This window comes from Dasypus novemcinctus, chromosome 8, assembly GCF_030445035.2.
Source record: "Dasypus novemcinctus isolate mDasNov1 chromosome 8, mDasNov1.1.hap2, whole genome shotgun sequence".
NCBI lineage: Eukaryota > Metazoa > Chordata > Mammalia > Cingulata > Dasypodidae > Dasypus > Dasypus novemcinctus.
This window is the reverse complement of record NC_080680.1, coordinates 85,993,774-86,012,130: the sequence shown is the minus strand read 5'-3', so window position 1 is coordinate 86,012,130 and position 18,357 is coordinate 85,993,774. Positions and strand designations below refer to the sequence as shown.

Here is an 18,357-nt window from a genome sequence, read left to right as displayed (position 1 = left end):
TGTGTGGCAAGCTGAAGCAACAAGAGTCTCAAGAAGAAAAACATATTGAGAGACGCAATAAAGCAGGGAGCGGAGGTTCCCAGTGCTTCTTAAATAGGACAAGGAAGACAGTGAGCTGGTGCAATGGCAGGTGTGGAAAGCTGACACAACAAGAGGCACAGAAGAAAAACAGTGAGAGGTACAGCAAAGCAGGGAATGGAGGTGTCACAAGCTGTTAGGCGCCTGCTTCCCATATTGGAGGTCCCGGGTTCAGTTCCCAGTGCCTCCTAAAGAAGGACACAACAAGTGCAAACAATAAGTGGGTGGGGAGAAATAAAGAAATAAAATATTTTTTTAAAAAGGCAAGTAATTATGAGTTTGTAAGATTAATATATGCTTTTTTAGTATTCCGTGTAATGCAGTATTTTGTTTCCCTGTTATTAAGCTTGTTCTTGCTAACAGCAAATTATTACATGGTGTTCTAATTATAAATCTGTATTTTAGATCTGCTTAGATCTTTGTACTGCTGCCATTTTTATTGGCATTTGCTTATTGGAATGGTGCCATATTTTTTTACTTTTATTTGATTAAAAAAGCAGAGTTAGATTTTTGCACATTGAAAAAATTCAGTATTAGTTAATACTGCACCCCCTTCACGGATCCCTGGTTTAGTTTTGGCCAGGAAAGGCTGACTTAAGAAAGTCCTCTCAGGTGGGCCCTCCTCTCAGAATTTGCCCTCCAGACAATGAAAGGAGTATTAAAAAAAACTATTCAGGTGGACCGTCTGGGACAAAGGCTTGCCTGCTTCAAACGCTCTGGAGACTCTCACTGCCCCTGTTTGACATGGGATAAAACATTGGCAAGCCTCAGAACCGGGCAGGCCCCCCCAACGATCTTGAGTGCCCTTCAGAAAGGGCACCAAAGATCCAATGTTGAAAAAATTTGGATGTATACCTTGTTTAGATAATTTAAGGGGAATTTGGTTGCTAATCAAAGCCTTTTACAAGAAAAGATAAAATATTAGCATAGAAACAGGTAGGAAGATTCCATTAAGTACATTTAAAGAAAGAAATTTTCCTAGGATATGGGTTTCATTCAATATAATAAGAAATTACCCTTTAGGCCTGTACTTTTAAAGTTGGAAATAAGTCAATAATACATGAAAGGCAAATCAAGCCATAAATCCAAAAGTTTATAATCTTTTCGAGATAACTAAGGGTATAATTGAAGAGGTAATATGACTTGATAACTTGGTAACTTGCTTCCTCATTACACTTTTTGCTCTGACATCCTGTTTTAAAAATTAAATGTTTTAACAGGCATGTTTTTCTGAAGTTTGTTTGCAATAAATAAATGAGTGCTTATTTTCATAAAAAAGAAAAAAAAAATTTAACTCTGGGATTTATTCCCTGAGATGACTGTCTCTTGGTTTTGTAACCAGCTGGTGATCACACAGATTTTCTTGAGCTTCAGCCTTCCTATCTGAAATATCTACCAAGGGTTTGTTGCATTGTACATGGTTTTCCCTGTCTTTCCGGACCTCTGTCTAGTCCTGGCTTTTACTTGTTAGTTGTTTTGGAGTTCCCCTGCTTACATGAATTTGGTTGTCCCCTCTGTTCCCCAGGGACAGATCTCCCTCTCCAGAGCGTTTGAAGCAGGCAAGCCTTTGTCCCAGACTGTCCACTTGAATAGTTTTTTTTTATACTCCTTTCATTGTCTGGAGGGCAAATTCTGAGAGGAGGGCACACCTGAGAGGAATTTCTTAAGTCAGTCTTTCCTGGCCAAAACCAAGCCAGGGATCCATGAAGTGGGTGCAGACCAGCTCCAAAGTGTTCTGTGGAGGGGATTAGGAAGGGTGCCAAGAGCTTCTCTGATGGCTCAAAGCTGAGCTTTCCTGACACCTGTCCAGCAAATGCAGCCCTTCAGCTAACTCTCCCCCAAAGCCCTGAAGAAGTGCATCATCTATAAGGCTTCATCATCACTGCCCCTGTCTGACATGGGATAAAACATTGGCAAGCCTCAGAACCAGGCAGGCCCCCCCAGCGATCAAAATGTGCTAATCAAAAGCCATGATGAGTGATCGCCCACCCCTTGTCTTAGGGAAGAGAAATTCTTTGTCCTTTTTTGTCACCACCAAACTAGCCAGGGCCTGGTCCCCACAGCAGCCTTCCATGAGGGTCAGGGATGGGTGCTAGTAGCTGCTTTGTGGAGAGAGCAATTTACTATTCTTTATCAAAAAAGTTATCAGCCTCTTCCTCCTGCTCTTCCCTCAATGATGTACAGTGTTCTTCTTGCTTCCAGAGTTTCAAAATAGCTATTACAGACAGTTCCTGCCTGTTTAATAGTTGTTTTGGTGAGAGGATTAAGTCCTGGAGCTCCCTACTCTGCCACCTTCCCATAATCTGCTCTTTGTTGATCCATTCTGAGTTAATATTTGTATATGCTGAGACTTCTGATCTAAATGCCTTCCTTCGCATGTGGACTTCCAGTTTGTTAAAGAGACTGTTCTTACCTCATTTAGTGGACTTAATGCCCTTGTTGAATATGTCTATTTCATTTATCGCTGCTCTTACTTTCTATTGGTTTAAGTTTAGTGTGTTCTTTTTCCAGTTCCTTTAGGTGTGAAGTTAGGTTACTGATTTATGATCTTTCTTCTTTTTTAATGTAGGTTTTTGTAGCTATATATTTCTGTCTGGGCACTTCTTTCTCTGTATCTTGTACATTTTGGTATGTTGTGATTTTGTTTTTATTCATCCTGAAATATTTTCTAATTTCCCTCGTGAGTTCTTTGACCCATTGGTTCTTTAAAGTCTGTTTAATTTTTACATATTTGTAAATTTTCCAGTTTTCCTTTTATTATTGATTTAGCTTCATTCCTATTTGGCATAAGAAGATACTTTGATTTAAGATTTGAGTTGCAGCCTACCATACAGTCCATTCTGGATAATGATCCATGTGCAACTTGAGAAGATTGTATATTCTGCTTTTGTTGGTTGGAATCGTCTGTATACATTCATTAGCTCTTAAGTGGTTTATAGCATTAAATTCTCTGTTTTCTTATTGATCTTCTGTGTAGATGGTCTATCAATTATTGGGAATGGGGATTTGAAACCTCTAACTTTTGTAGAAATATCTGCTTCTCCCTTCAGTTCTGTGTATTTTTTATTGCTAAGTGCATATATATTTATAATTGTTATCTCTTACTGTTAGATTGTACGTTTTTATCAATATATAATATCCTTCTTTGTCTCTTGTAACCTTTTTTTGACTTAAAGTATATTTATTTTGTTTGATAATAATACAGCCGCCCTGGCTCTCTTTTGATTACTTAATCTGCTACTTATCCATTAACTTTTTTGTTGTTGTTCTTTTTTGTTAGTTTGTTTTGGTTTTAGTCTTCTGTCTTTATCCATTGACTTTTTTTTTAATATAATTTTTTTAAGGTTTATTTTATTTCTCCCTCCCCACCTCATTCCCCCTGTTGTCTACTCTCTGTGTCCCTTCGCTGTGTGTTCTTCTATGTCTGCTTGTATTCTCATTAGGCAGCTCTGGGAACCCATCCTGCGACCTTACGGAGTAGAAGAGAGGTGATTACCCTCTTGGGCTACCTCAACTCTCTGTTCTGCTACGTCTTATTTTCTCTCCTCTGTGTCTTTTTTTCTTTTTTAAGATTTATTTTTTATTTATTTCTCTCCCCTTCCCTGCCCCCTAGTTGTCTGCTCTCTGTGTCCATTCGCTGTGCGTTCTTCTGTGTCCACTTGTATTCTTGTCAGCGGCACCAGGAATCTGTGTCTCTTTTGTTGTTGCATCATCTTGCTGTGTCAGCTGTCTGTGTGTGCGGCGCCACTCCTGGGCAGGCTGCACTTTTTTTGCGTAGGGCACACTTCATTGTGCGTGGGGCTTCCCTATGCAGGGGACAGCCCTGCATGGCACAGCACTCCTTACACACATCAGTACTACCCGTAGGCCACCTCACCACACTGATCAGGAGGCCCTGGGTTTGAACCCTGGACCTCCCATTTGGTAGACAGACACTCTATCTGTTGAGCCAAATCTGCTTCCCTTCTCTTTGTCTCTTGTTGCATCATGTTGCTGCACCAGCCCTCTGCATCAGCTGGCACTCCTGCATGGGGCACCTTTCCCATTCTGGACGGGATACCCATGCAGGATGGCACTCCTGTGCAGGGTGGCATTCCCACGTGGGCTGGCACTCTGCGTGGGCCAGCTTACCACGTGGGCCAGCTTGCCCTCACCAGGAGGCTCTGGATATCGAGCCCTGGACCTCCTATATAGTAGACAGGAGCCCAGTGGGTTGAGCCACATCCATTTCCCTATCCATTGACTTTTAATGTAATATCTGAAAAGGGAAGGATTTATTTTTGCCATTTAGCTATTTGGTTGTATAAATTTGTCTTGTATGCTTTCTTTTTCCTCAGTTTTTCCATTACTTTCTTCTTTTGTATTGAGTTGGTTCTTCTGTTGTGTCCCGTTTTAATTCCTTTCTACTTTCCTTTTCTCTGTATTATTTAGTTATTTTCTTAGTAGTTATCTTTGCAATTACAGTTAGCATGTTAAAATTATTACCAACCTAGTTCAATTAGTATCAGCCTGGTTTCAGTAGTATATAAATAACTGTATTTCTATGTGTATATATATATATACACATATATATATGTATATATATATCTGTCATTATCCCTTTATATTCTTATTTTCTAAGATTGCATCTCTATGTATATATGCCTGTTATCATAAATTTTAATACTTGCTTTATACATATGCCTTTCAGGTCATAAAGGGGAGTAAAGCAGTTATAAATCAAAAGTACAATAATACAGGATTTTATATTTACCTATGTATCTACCTTTATGAATGTACTCTGTTTCTTCTTACTGCCTTGAGTTACTGTGTAGTGACCTTCTCTTTCAGCCTGAAGGCTCCTTTTTTTTCTTTTAACTAATGAAGATTTTTTAAAATAAAATCAATTTTATTGATACCTATTAATAAATCGTAAATCCATCCAAAGTGTAAAATCAGTGGTATTTGGTGTAGTCACATAATTGTGCATTCATCACTTCAGTCATTCATAGTGTACTTTTATTATTCTAATAATAGTAATGAAAACAACAAGCAAAAGTCATCACCTCTTACTCTCTCTATGCTTCCTCTGCTGTACATAGCTGCTATTCTTTTTCCTTCTCTCTAGTATATTTGTATTTATATTTTGTAAAAACAATTTGTATATGCAATATCACACATTCATTTTTACATGAGGTTCTACTATCTTATACAGTCCCATGTTAAAGTTTTTAGCTTTCTTGCTAGTAATATACATGACCTTAGACTTTGCCTTTCAACCACTGTCATTTACATATGTAGCTCTGCTAGTTACAAACACCATGATATGCTTTCACCATTGCTATTCATTTCCAAAGATTTACAAACAACCTTTTATACCAATTCTTTACAAATTAACCATCAGCTTTCTGTTCTCTACCCTCCTTCTATTTTCTGGCGACCTATACTAACTTCATGAGTTTACACAATATATTTAGTTCATAATAGCATGGTCATACAGTATTTGTCTGTTTGTGTCTGGTTGGCCTCACTCAACATAATGTCTTCCGGGTCCAACCATGTTGTTATATGCTTCACAACTTCATTTCTTCTTACTGCTGCATAATATTCCATCATGTGTATACACCACGGTTTGTTTATGCATTTATCAGTTGATGGACACCTGGCTTGCTTCCAACTTTTGGCAGTCATGAATAACGCCACTGTGAACATTGGTGTGCAGATGTCTGTTTGTGTCACTCCTCGCAGTTCTTCTGGCTATATACGTAGTAATGGTATTGCTGAGTCATGTGGCACTGAAGGCTCCTTTTAGCATTTATTGTAGGGTAAGTCTTGATGATGAACTCCCTCAGTTTTGGTTTATCTGTAAATGTCTTGATTTCTCCTTTGTTTTTGAAATATAATTCAGTTGTAAACAGAATTCTTGGTTTATAGTTTCTTTTCTCAAGGACTTTCAATCTGTCATCCCTCTGTCTCCTGATCTCCATGGTTTCTGATGAGAAATCCACTCAATAACCTTATTGGGGATCCCTTGTATGTGACAAGGTGCTTCTCTCTTGCTTCCTTCAAAATATGCTTTCTCATGAATTTCAAGAATTTCACTGTGATGTGTGTTGGTGTTGATCTCTTTTATGTCTGTCTTGGAGTTCATTGAGCTTCTGCTTGTGTGTATTTATCTTTCATCACATTTGGGAAGTTTTTGGCCGTTATTTCTTCAAATACTTTTTCTGCCCATTTCTTTCTTTCTTATCCTTTTGGAACTTCAATGATGTATAAGTTGGTGTGATGTTGTCTTCTGGGTTCCTCAGGCTCTGTTTTTTCTTCATTTTTCTTCTTGTTCATCACACTGGATAATTTCAATTATCTTGTCTTCAGGCTCACACAGCCTTGCTTCTGCCTGCTCAAATATGCTGTTTAATCCTTCTAGTAGTTTTTTTTTTTAAGATTTATTTTTTTTAATTTTATTTCTCTCCCCTTCCCACCCCCCCAACCCGCCCCAGTTGACTGTTCTCTGTGTCCATTTGCTGCGTATTCTTTTTGTCTGCTTCTGTTGTTGTCAGTGGCATGGGAATCTGTGTTTCTTTTTGTTGCGTCATCTTGTTGTGTCAGCTCTCTGTGTGTGCGGCACCATTCTTGGGCAGGCTGCACTTTCTTTCGCTCTGGGCGGATCTCATGGGGCGCACTCCTTGCGCGTGGGACTCCCCTACGCAGCGGGCAGCCCTGCGTGGCACGGCACTTCTTGCGTGCATCAGCATTGTTGTGTGGGCCAGCTCCACACAGGTCAAGGAGGCCCAGGGTTTGAACCACGGACCTCCCATGTGGTAGACGGACACCCTATCCACTGGGCCAAGTCCGCTTCCCTCTAGTAGTTTTTTATTTCACTTATCATGCATTTTAACTCTGATTGGTTCCTTTTTATAATTTCTGTTTCTTTATTTTGTTTAGACAACTTTTTCCTAATTGCCTTTAGTTATTTGTCTGGATTTTTTTAGGTCACTAACATATTTAAGGCAGTTGATGTAGCATCTTTGACAAATAGTTCCAATGTATGAGCTTTTTTAGGGATTCTTTTTATTCTGCAAATATGTCATACTTTCCTACTTGTGTGTTTTGTAATTTTTTGATGAGAACTAGACATTCTGAATATTATGTTGTTACAAATCTGGAAGTCTAATTCTCCTACTTCTCTGGGCTTGCTGAGTTTTGCTAGAGCCATCAGTCTGTGACTTTTCCAAACTATTTTTGCTCCTGATAGAAATTTTAAAAAAAGAGGTATTGCCTCTTTAAGACTTCTCTGCCGCTTTTTTGTGGCCACCTTCAGTATCAGCCTCTCAGAAATCTAAAGTAGCTGATCAAAAGCAGTGATGAGCAGCAGACCACACACCCTGGATTTTAGTGAATGTGGTCCTTATATCCCACCCTCGTAACAGCTAGCTGCACAAAGAATCCCAGCTGCGGTCTCCACAATTGCCTTTCATGAGGTTGGAGGATGGGGAGGGGGCTGGTACAGGTGTTACCAATAGTGTCTACAAATTACCAGCCTCTTCATCCAACTCTTCCCTGGATGTTTGCAAAGTGTTTCACTAGACTTCAGAGTCCCAAGATGATGGTTTAATTATTTTCTGCCAGTTCAATAGTTGTTTGGTGGTAGGACTGGTTCCTAGAACTTCATCCTTCTGCCTTCTTTCCACAATCATCTCCCCACTGATTTTAAATAAGCATCTTTCTGTGTGGTTTTAATCATAGTATATACATCATTGATTTGCCATTTTTTAAAATTTAAATTGTAAGCATTTTTTAGTTTCTAATGTAATCCTCACAATTCATTTAAAAGAATGGCTGCTTAATATTCCATTGAATGATTTTTACCATTTCTGATTGTATTAAATGTCTTTGTGTTTATATCTTTTTGGTTTTAAAGACATAATGCCCAAGTATTTTCCAAAAAAGCTGTGCTAATTTAGATACCCAATAGCAATAGAAATATCAGATTGATGATAACTTTCCAAACATTGGAGATTATACATATTTAAATTTTGGTTACTTATAGAACAATAAAATATAACTTAAATTTGAATTTTTTTGGTTAGTGACTTCAAATATTTTTGTCAATTAGATTCCTAGCTTTTATTTTAGTCTTGAAATTATTTATTGCAATTTGAGTTTTATTTTTAATAAAGCATATTATTTATCTCTTTTTTGCAAATTTTTAGTTCATTTACCTTTTAATTATTTTATCATACCTAAGTAACTATTTTTTTATATCGCCAAACCTTAATCTTCCCTTTTGTGACTTTTTTTGTCACTTCTAAATTTGTCAAATTTTTATAGCCTTGAACTAAGTATATGTAATTTACTTCTTGAACTAGGACTCTTTTTGGCTTCATTCTACTATAAATCCTTTTCCACTAGCTTTCTGTTATGTGGACCTCCACTGTTGCAGTGTTAACTTTTTCCTTCCTTTTTTTCTCCATTTTTTTCATTACAGGAAGTACTCCCACTACCCCCACCTCCTCTCAAGCCCCACAAAAACTTGATGCTTCAGCAGCTGCAGTCCTACCTGCTTCTGTTTCATCTTCATCACCTGCTGTTCCCACTTCTACCTTCTCTTTGCCTTCCACTGTTGGAGCCACTGCCATGTTTTCCTTTGGCTCTTCATCCTTGAAATCATCTGGTTCTGTCACTGGGGAGCCCCCTCCATATTCCAGTGCTTCAGACAATTCCAGACCCTCCCTGTGCCCCGGCGCATCTACTTTTGCTTTTGCTCCTCCTTCTAAAGCCCCTCTTGCCCCCACCCCTGCAGCATCTCCCATGGCACCATCAGCGGTTTCCTTTTCCTTTGGATCATCGGGTTTTAAACCTACCTTGGAAAGCACACCAATGCCAAGTGTGTCTGCTCCAAACATAGGAATGAAGTCCTCCTTCCCACCTTCAGCCTCTGCTGTCAAAGCCAACCTTAGCGAAAAGTAAGTAACTTTTTAAGAAAGTGTGATTCTTCTTTTAAATGATTAGAAATGTCACATTATTCCCTGGATGTAGTTATTATGAGTAGAGATACTGAATAGGTTTTGTTTTTGTTTTTGTTTTTTTTTTACCACAGTAATACTTGCAAATGGTAAAAATTCAAACAACATACAGGTTTGCCTTTTGTCAGTTGAATCCAGAAGGGCTTCTTAGATAGAAGAATTTAATTTTTAATTAGGAATTTATGTTTAAATATTTGCTTTATCTTTTCAGATTACAAATATAGGAGATGCTGCTTATTTTTTTAAATGAAGCAATGCAGAACATACATTCTGGAAGGGAAATGAATCCTTTTTAGTCCTTTTTTCCCCTTTGTGTCACCCTTGACTCTCTGTACTCTATTTGCACAGCCAACAAAGTGATCTTGTGAAATTGTAATACACCAGGTCACTCTTCTGCTTCACAGTGCCCAGTGGCTTCTGTTTACTCTTTGAGTACAGTCCAAACTCATTAGCATGGTATTCCCATTTCCTTAGATCTGGGTCTTGCCTACTTACTCATATCTTATTTATTTATGTCATCTGCTTATTATGTTCTTCCCATTAGAATGGAAGTACCTTGAAGGAAGTACTCCCTTATTCCTTGTAAGTTACCATGACTGTAAATATTACCAGCTTTTCCCCCCTCAACGTCTGTATTAATATCTGTTATTGCTGTGTTGGTGGTGGTAATGGCTGCTGCTGCTGTCATTGTTTTGTTAATATTAAATCAGCATTTAGAGACCTACTTCATTCTAAAGTTACATAGTATTCCCTTTTGTGGCTGCTCCGTAGTTTATTTGACCAGCTGTATAATGCTGGATACTTAGATTGTTTCCAGACTTTTGCTCTTTAGATGAAATTTACTGTACATTCCTATTACACTGTAAACATTCTAAAGATTGTGACCTGCTTTCCTCTTCCTTTTTTACTTCCCAGAGGAAGCAACTACCCCCAAAACAAGAGCTCAGTAATTTCCTTGGCAAAAGAGAAAGCACTAAACTGCCCTAAGCATAATTTGGTCCTTTTCTCTTTTTTAAAAGAGATAGTAGAGATTAAAATCTTGATTGTAGAGAAATAAGCATTTTATTTTATATCATGGTGAATTTAGTTTTGTCTTCAAGTACTTATCAGATATTTTGGTTGAATAATTCTTTCCTAAATAAAAGGATAATAAAAGAAATGTTTCCTTTCACCTTTCATAAGAAATAGTTAAACTTTTATATTTTGTAAAAGCAAAAAAATGTATAATAACAGCCTATGATGACATTTTTCGTGAGTAATGTGCAAGAATCTTAAAGCAGGAGGTTCTGATGCATTTGGGCTGCCATTTTCAGGTTTACTGCAGTGGCTACTTCTGCTTCTGTTAATAGCTCGCAAAACACTCCTTCGATGATGCCGTTCCCTTCTGCCTCTAAGACACCTTCTTCTGGTCCTCTCAGCCATCCTACGCCTCTCTCAGCATCATCCAGTTCCTTGTCATTAAAGTCTACAGTCTCTCCCTTGACATCAGGTATGATTTTAAGCAAACAGTTTTAGAGCTTAGCCCTGCATCTTCCTATTACATAAAGTCATTAAGAATACTAGCTAAAATAGTTGGACAAGGTTAATTTTTTTCTTGCTTCCTCTGTCTCACATTAATTTGCTATGATTTTTGTACTTTGAATTGGACATTCCTCATGGAGCTAAATGTACTTGATGATTCAAAGAAGATATCTTGTGGTTGGTCTTCATCTTCATGTAGAGCCTGCCCTACATGAAGGGCAGTTACGGACAGTTCATTAAGGTGCATAAAAGAAATACCATGCAGTAACTATTACACTTAATGCCTCTGGTGACTACTCAGATTTTCACACAGTCTCAAATCTACTGTAAGCTAGAAGACTATCAAATAAAGATCATGGTTGGAAATAATAATGCTTAGTTGAAGTACACTGTAAAACTCCTTGGGCAAATGAACCTAGCCTATGTTTTTTTTTTCCCCAAAGCTACAAGAAATTTGCAAAAGTTGTATAATTAATTCCCTTTACCTAAGTTCAACAGTTGCTAACATTTTGCACCATTTGCTTTATCTCATGCTTTTGAAAATGTAAATATTTTCCTTAAACTTTTAAGAATTAATTGTAGACATTATGAAACATTTCACCCCTTAATACTTCAGTTTCAGTCTCCTAAAAACAAGTATACAGAATATATAGGAAACAAAAATATAGCCAATATTCAGATTTTCATGATTGTTCCAATCATGGCTTTTCCCCCTCCAATCCAAGACCATAGTTTGTGTTTAATTTTTGTTTCTTTAGTCTCCTTTAATCTCAAACACTTCTCCAACCTTTTTTCTCTTTTATTCCATTGACATTTTTGAAGAGGTCAAGCTAGTAGCTTAGTGGTCTGCCTCTCAATTTGGATTTGATTATTTCTATATGATTAGATTCAGGTTAAACATTTTTGGCAGTAATACCACATTGGTGGGAAAGCAGACTTGACCCAATGGATAGGGCATCTGCCTACCACATGGGAGGTGCGCGTTTCAAATCCCGGACCTCCCTGACCTGTGTGGAGCTGGCCCATGTGTAGTGCTGATGTGCGCAAGGAGTGCCGTGCCACACAGGGGTTTCCCCCACGTAGGGGAGACCCATGCACAAACCGCCCAGCATGAAAGAAAGTGCAGTCTGCCCAAGAATGGTACCGCACACATGGAGAGCTGACACAGCAAGATGACACAACAAAAAGAAACACAGATTCCCTGTGCCGCTGATAAGGATAGAAGTGGTCACAGAAGAACACACAGCGAATGGACACAGAGAGCAGACGACGGGGGGAGGGGGGGTGGGGAGGGTAAGGGGAGAGAAATAAAAAATAAATAAATACCACATTGGCGATGTGCATCCCTTTAGGGGACATTATCCTTAACATAAGTGATGTTAACTTTGATCACATGTTAAGGTGGTGTCTACCAGATCTGGCTCAGATTTTAAGTAGGTTATTTTCATAAATCCCAGCGATAATACCTAGAAGGCATTTTTGGATAGCCATTGTTGTTTGTGTATTAGGAATAATTTTATAATTTTACTTTGGTAAATATTGAGCATGCACTGAATTATGAAATTTCTGCAATCTTCTCCCCTAATCATTGTGCTCAGGAGAAAGAGCTGCCCAAGTCAACTCATTCCAGGGCCCATAGTTTTTATCAGACTCTGAAAGTCATCTGTCTATGACCCCCCTCCCCCCTGCCAAATTAAGAAGCACGTCTCTTTAACATTTGGGTGACAGAATTTGAACCATAAACCACATATATCTGCTTTCACTGCTTCTACCCGCATCTCCCTACCCTATGGCCATTATGTCATTCTTGCAATTTAGAGTACCCTAGATTATTGGATTTCAATCACATTTGTACATTAGATCCATTCCCTAATAATTTAATCATACTATCTGTGGATGAGGCTAGGGTGAGGTTTTTGGAATATTTGTTTTTTAAAATCTCCCTAAGTGATTCTAAGGCATAACAGGAGGGTCCTGAACACCCTTTAAGTTCTTATAGGATGATGAGATTATTGTTCTAATCAAGTCAGTTTTAAACATTCTCTCCAGTCCCCAGAAGCAGTGAGAGCCACTGTGGAGAGTAGAGACGGGTTGAATGGCTTGGTTTCTGGACCCATCACACAAATACAAATACTTATTATCAAAGGCACTGCAGTTTTATCACCTATATGAAAGAATTTTACATGTAAAAATCTAATCCATGCTTTTCAGTTCTCTTGAAGCAGAGGCCAACAGTGACAGACATGATTTTTGGCAACAAAGATCATGAAAGGGAAACCAGGGATGATCAGTAACTTGTTTTCTTAGATTTAAGGACAGGACATTTGTGATGTGAGAAGTAATGGGGATAAATACTGTTTTAACTTACTTCTTTTTCTAGCAGGGAGATCTGCTCAGGGCAGTCCAAGCCCAGTGTCCTCAATGGTACAGAAATCACCCAGGATTACCCCTCCAGTAGCAAAGTCAGGTTCTCCCCAGGTATGTTTAAATGTATCTTACAATGCTTGTTTTTATTAATTTACTACCATAAGCATAAATGTTTATAAAATGTGTTTTCACATTTAGAATTCAGATCTTTTAAATAGTTTTAGGATTATGTGGTAGTATAGACCATTGTGATGTTTAAATACTTGTAATGTGTACTTTTTAAATTTTTATTTTAGTAACACATTTATAACTTAAAATTTTGCCCTTTCCATTCAAATACATAATTCAGTGGTGTTTTCCATCACTCCCAACAGAAATTCTGTACAAATTAAGCTTTAATTCCCCATTCTGTTCCCCTTCCCCAGTCCCTGGTAACTTGTATTCTAGTTTCTGACTATGAATTTGCTTATCTTAATTATTTCATATCCGTGAAGTCGTACAGTATTTGTCCTTTTGCGTCTGGCTTATTTCATGCAACATGATGTCTTTAAGGTTCATCCATATTGTTGAATGTATCAGAATTTCATTCCTTTTCACAGCTTCATAATAATATTAGTTTTATCTATATACCATATTTTGTTTATCCATTCATCTGTTGATGGACACTTGGGTGGCTTCCTTTTTTAAAATTTATTTATTCCCCCCCTCCCCCCTGTCTGCTCTCTCTGTCCATTCTCTCTGTGTTCTTCTGTGTCCGCTTGCATTCTTGTCAGCGGCGCTGGGAATCTGTGTCTCGTTTTGTTTTGTCATCTTGCTTTGTCAGCTCTCCATGTGACATACAGTGGCACTCCTGGGCAGGCTGCACTTTTTTGGCATGGGGCCACTCTCCATGCAGGGCACACTCCTTGTGCATGGGTTCCCCTATGTGGGGGATACCCCTACGTGGCATGGCATTCCTTGCACACATCAGCATTGCGCATGGGCCAGCTCACCACACAGGTCAGGAGGCCCTGGGTTTGAACCCTGGACCTCCCATATGGTAGGTGGATGCTCTATCAGTTGAGCCAAATCCGCTTCCCAGCTTTCTTTTTTAGTACAGGTAGTTAGGGCCATAAATTTTCCTCTCAGCACTGCCTTTGCTTTATCCCATAAGTTTTGGTAAGCTATGTTCTCATTTTCATTCGTCTCGATATATTTACTAATTGCACTTACAATTTCTTCTTTGACCCACTGATTGTTTAGGCGTGTGTTGTTCAGCCTCCACACATTTGCAAATTTACCTCTTTCCCATCTATTACTGATTTCCAGTTTCATTCCATTATGATCTGAGAAGGTATGTTGTATAATTTAATCTTTTTGTACTTATTGAGACTTACCTGGGTTTGAATTCTGGACCTCCCATGTGGTAGGCAGATGCCCTATCCATTGGGCCAAATCCACTTCCCACTAACATCCTTTTTTGATAAAAAAACACTTCAGATGATAGGAATAGAAGGAAAATTCCTCAGTATGATAAAGGGCAGATATGAAAACCCTACAGCCAACATTGTACTCAATGGGGGAAGACTGAAAACTTTCCTTCTATGATTGGGAACAAGAAAGGATACCCACCGTCACTATTGTTATTCAATATTGTACTAGAAGTTCTAACTAGGGCAGTTAGACAAGAAAAAAAAAATTAAAGGCATCCAAATAGGAAAAGCAGAAATAAAACTCTCAGTATTCATGGATGACATGATCCTGTACTTAGAAAATTCTGAAGTATCCATGACAAAGCTACTTGAGCTAATAAATGAGTTTGGCAAAGTGGCAGGATACAAGATCAATGCTCAGAAATGAGTAATGTTTTTGTACATTAGTACTGAACCATCTGAGGAGGAAATCGAGGAAGATTCCATTTCCAATAGCAACAAAAAGAGCCAGATACCTAGGAATTAATTTAACCAAAGAAGTACAGAACCTATATGCAGAAAACTACAAAACAATGCTAAAAGAAATTTTAAAATACCTAAGCAAATGGAAGGACATTTCATGTTCCTGGATTGAAAGAATAAATATCGTGACGATGTCAGTCTTACCCTAAATGATTTATAGATTCAATGCAATACTAATCAAAATTCCAACAGCTTATTTTACAGAATTAGAAAAGGCAATTACCACATTCATTTGGAAGGGAAAGTGCACCCGAATAGCCAAAAGCATTCTAAAAAAGAAGAGTGACATGGGAGGAATTTCACTTCCTGACCTTGAAACATATTACAAAGCTACAGTGGTCAAAACAGCATGGTATTGGCATAAAGATAGACACATTGATCAGTGGAATAGAATTGAGAATCCAGAAATAAACCCTTACCTATACAGTCACCTGGTTTTTGACAAATCTACCAAGTTAATGTTAACGGGACAAAACGGTCTTTTCTACAAATGGTGCTGGGATAACTGAATATCTGTAACCAAAAGAATGAAAGAGGACTACTGTCTCATTCCCTATACAAGAATCAACTGAAAATGGACCAAAGACCTAAATATAAAAGCCAGGATCATAAAACTACTAGAAGAAAATGTAGGGAAGCATCTTCAATACCTTGTAGTAGGTGGTGGTTTCTTGGACCTTATACCCAAAGTACATACAACAAAAGAAAAAAATAGATAAATGGGACTTCCTCAAAATTAAACACTCTTGCACCTCACAGGACTTTGTCAAAAGGGTGAAAAGGCAGCCAACTCAATCGGAGAAATTTTCAGAAATCACATATCTGATAAGGGTTTAATATACAGGATATATATAGAGAGATGCTCTAACTCAGCAGTAAAATGACCAATGACCAATTGAAAAATGGGCAAAAGACTTGAATAGACATTTGTCTGAAGAAGAAATAAAAATGGCAAAAAAAAACCACAAAAACCCAAAGCAACATGAAGAAATGCTCACCATCACTAATGATTAGGGAAATGGAAATCAAAACTTCAATGAGGGAAGCAGATTTGGCTCAACTGATAGAGCGTCCACCTACCACATGGGAGGTCCAGGGTTCAAACCCAGGGCCTCCTGACCCATGTGGTGAGCTGACCCACGTGCAGTACTGATGTGTGCAAAGAGTGCCGTGCCACGCAGGGGTGTCCCCCGTGTAGGGGAACCCCATGCACAAGGAGTATGCCCCGTAAGAAGAGCCACCCCACATGAAAATAGTGCAGCCTGCCCAGGAGTGGCACTGTACTCACAGAGAGCTGACACAGTAAGATGACGCAACAAAAAGAAACACAGATTCCCGATGCCGCTGACAAGAATGCAAGCAGACACAGAAGAACACAATGCGGACAGAGAGCAGATAATGGGAGGGGGGGGGGTGGCGGGGAATAAATAAAAAATAAATCTTTAAAAAAGAAAAACTACAATGGGGTATCATTTCACACCTATCAGAATGGCCACTATTAAAAGACAGAAAACTAAAAGTTACCTCAAATTGTAACATCTCTAAAACAAAATTTCTCCCAGAACTATCCTTTTGTAGTGTTCCCATCTCAGTAAGTAGTACTATCACATCAGGTGTTTACTCAAGCCTCAAATCCATCCTGGATTCTTCTCCTTCCTTTAACATAACCCCCTTCTAATCCAGCCTTGCAGGAGATCTTGTCACTTCTGCCCTCTGATGTATTATATATCATAAATTCATGTCTCTGTCTGCCCTGCTAATATCTATTTCAAGCCATCATCATCTATATCCTAGATAGCCCGACTCCTTTCCCTTATTCTGTTCCTATCTCTCACTGTCATTCATGCTAAATACAACATCAGGTCTGATCTTTTAAAAAACAAATCAGTGGTTTAAACTCTCCTAAAACTCTCCAGTAGCTTTCCAACCCACTTAGAGGGAAATCCAGACTCCTCAGTGTGGCCTTGTACAAACTTCTCCTGCCTGCCTCTCTCACTCCATCCAGTTCACACCCTGTCCTCTCCAGTTCACACATTGACTTCACCATGGACACATTTACTTTCTATTTGCATTTAACATGCCAAGGTCTTCACTGCTCATGATGTGCTTCTCCCGGGTCCTTTCATAGCTTTCTTCCTTACTTCATCAGGTTTCAGTTCAGATGGTATCCCTTAGCGAGGGCTTTCTTGGCCATCTCATTTGTCATAGTATTCCCTTTTTTATTCTCCTTATGTTTTCTTGTTAATTTTTTTTTCATATTACTTATTATCAGATGAAATTATCTGACTTTTTTTTTTTCACTATCCGTTTTGCCTCGTGAAAGGTAAGTTCTGTGAGAGTAGAGACCTTATCTTTTTCTCTTCTACCTTCACTGTCTACAACGTGCCTTATACCAAGTAGGTGCTTGATAAATACATGTTCAAAAGAATGAATTATACAATGACTATATAATGTGAGTGCCTATAATAGATATTGATCCAGTAGTTTCAGGAAACCATAACTGGTGATATAGCATACATTTTTAAACCTTCTGCCTTTCATTTCAGGCAAAATCACTTCAGCCTCCTGTTACAGAAAAGCAGGGACATCAATGGAAAGAGTCAGATCCTGTGATGGCTGGAATTGGAGAGGAGGTAAATTTGTATCCCATGGATTTTTTTCTGAAGTACATCTGACAGTGAGACTTGAATGGCTCTGAGTGCAGACTCCATATAACCCCCTTACTCCAGCATTAAAGCTTGGCCTGTCCCAGGAGTGTATACTGTTAGTAAGCCCAGTAGCAGTGATACTATAATTAGTAATTTCCTTATTTGTGGATTCTATAGATTGCACACTTTCAAAAGGAGTTGGAAGAGCTGAAAACCCGAACTTCCAAAGCTTGTTTCCAAGTGGGCACTTCTGAGGAAATGAAGATGCTAAGAACAGAATCAGATGACTTGCACACCTTTATTTTGGAAATTAAAGAGACCACAGAGGTTTGTGTGTAGTGATACTTATCCTAAGTTAAATTGTATTTTTAAAAATTGTTTTCCTAGTACTAAAGGTGTGTTTATATTTCTTCAAGAGCCACCCATGTTGTTTTTCAAGTGAATAAGTAGCTTACCTAGGTATGCCTAAGTTCAAATGCTGCCTTTGGTACATAATAAATTATATGACTAAAGGTAAGATAATCTGGTATTCCCTCTTTTAGTTTTCTCATCTGTGAAATGGGAGTAATAATAATTTCAATCCCTTTGGCACACTCTAGGCACTCCATAAAAGTTTATTATAGTGGCTAGCTTAAAATTTACTATCTTTTATAGTCTTAGTTTTAAAGAATACTCAAGAGCATATACAGTACAAAAATATCAGATATGTGTTAATAGTGTCGTTTACTATGTTATTATTAGTACCACTGATGATGTGCCAGGTACTGTGCTAAACATTTTACCTGTATTATCTTGTTGAATCCT

The 18,357-nt window shown here is 38.3% G+C and overlaps 1 protein-coding gene across 12 annotated transcripts in view; it reads left to right on the top strand.

Annotated features, from left to right (window-relative positions):
• The window catches only part of NUP214 (nucleoporin 214), a 143,763-nt gene that overhangs the window by 41,894 nt on the left and 83,512 nt on the right, over window positions 1-18,357 (top strand). For 2 of the 12 annotated variants that reach the window (XM_058302202.1, XM_058302203.1), the window contains exons 12-16: window positions 8,546-9,023; window positions 10,433-10,572; window positions 12,985-13,082; window positions 17,452-17,538; window positions 17,731-17,880. In XM_058302202.1, the coding sequence (XP_058158185.1) occupies window positions 8,546-9,023; window positions 10,433-10,572; window positions 12,985-13,082; window positions 17,452-17,538; window positions 17,731-17,880 (953 nt within the window). Of the gene's footprint in view, window positions 1-8,545; window positions 9,024-10,396; window positions 10,573-12,984; window positions 13,083-17,451; window positions 17,539-17,730; window positions 17,881-18,357 lie in introns of all 12 variants that reach the window. The other 10 variants (XM_058302207.1, XM_058302209.2, XM_058302210.2 and 7 more) reach the window with 6 other exon arrangements.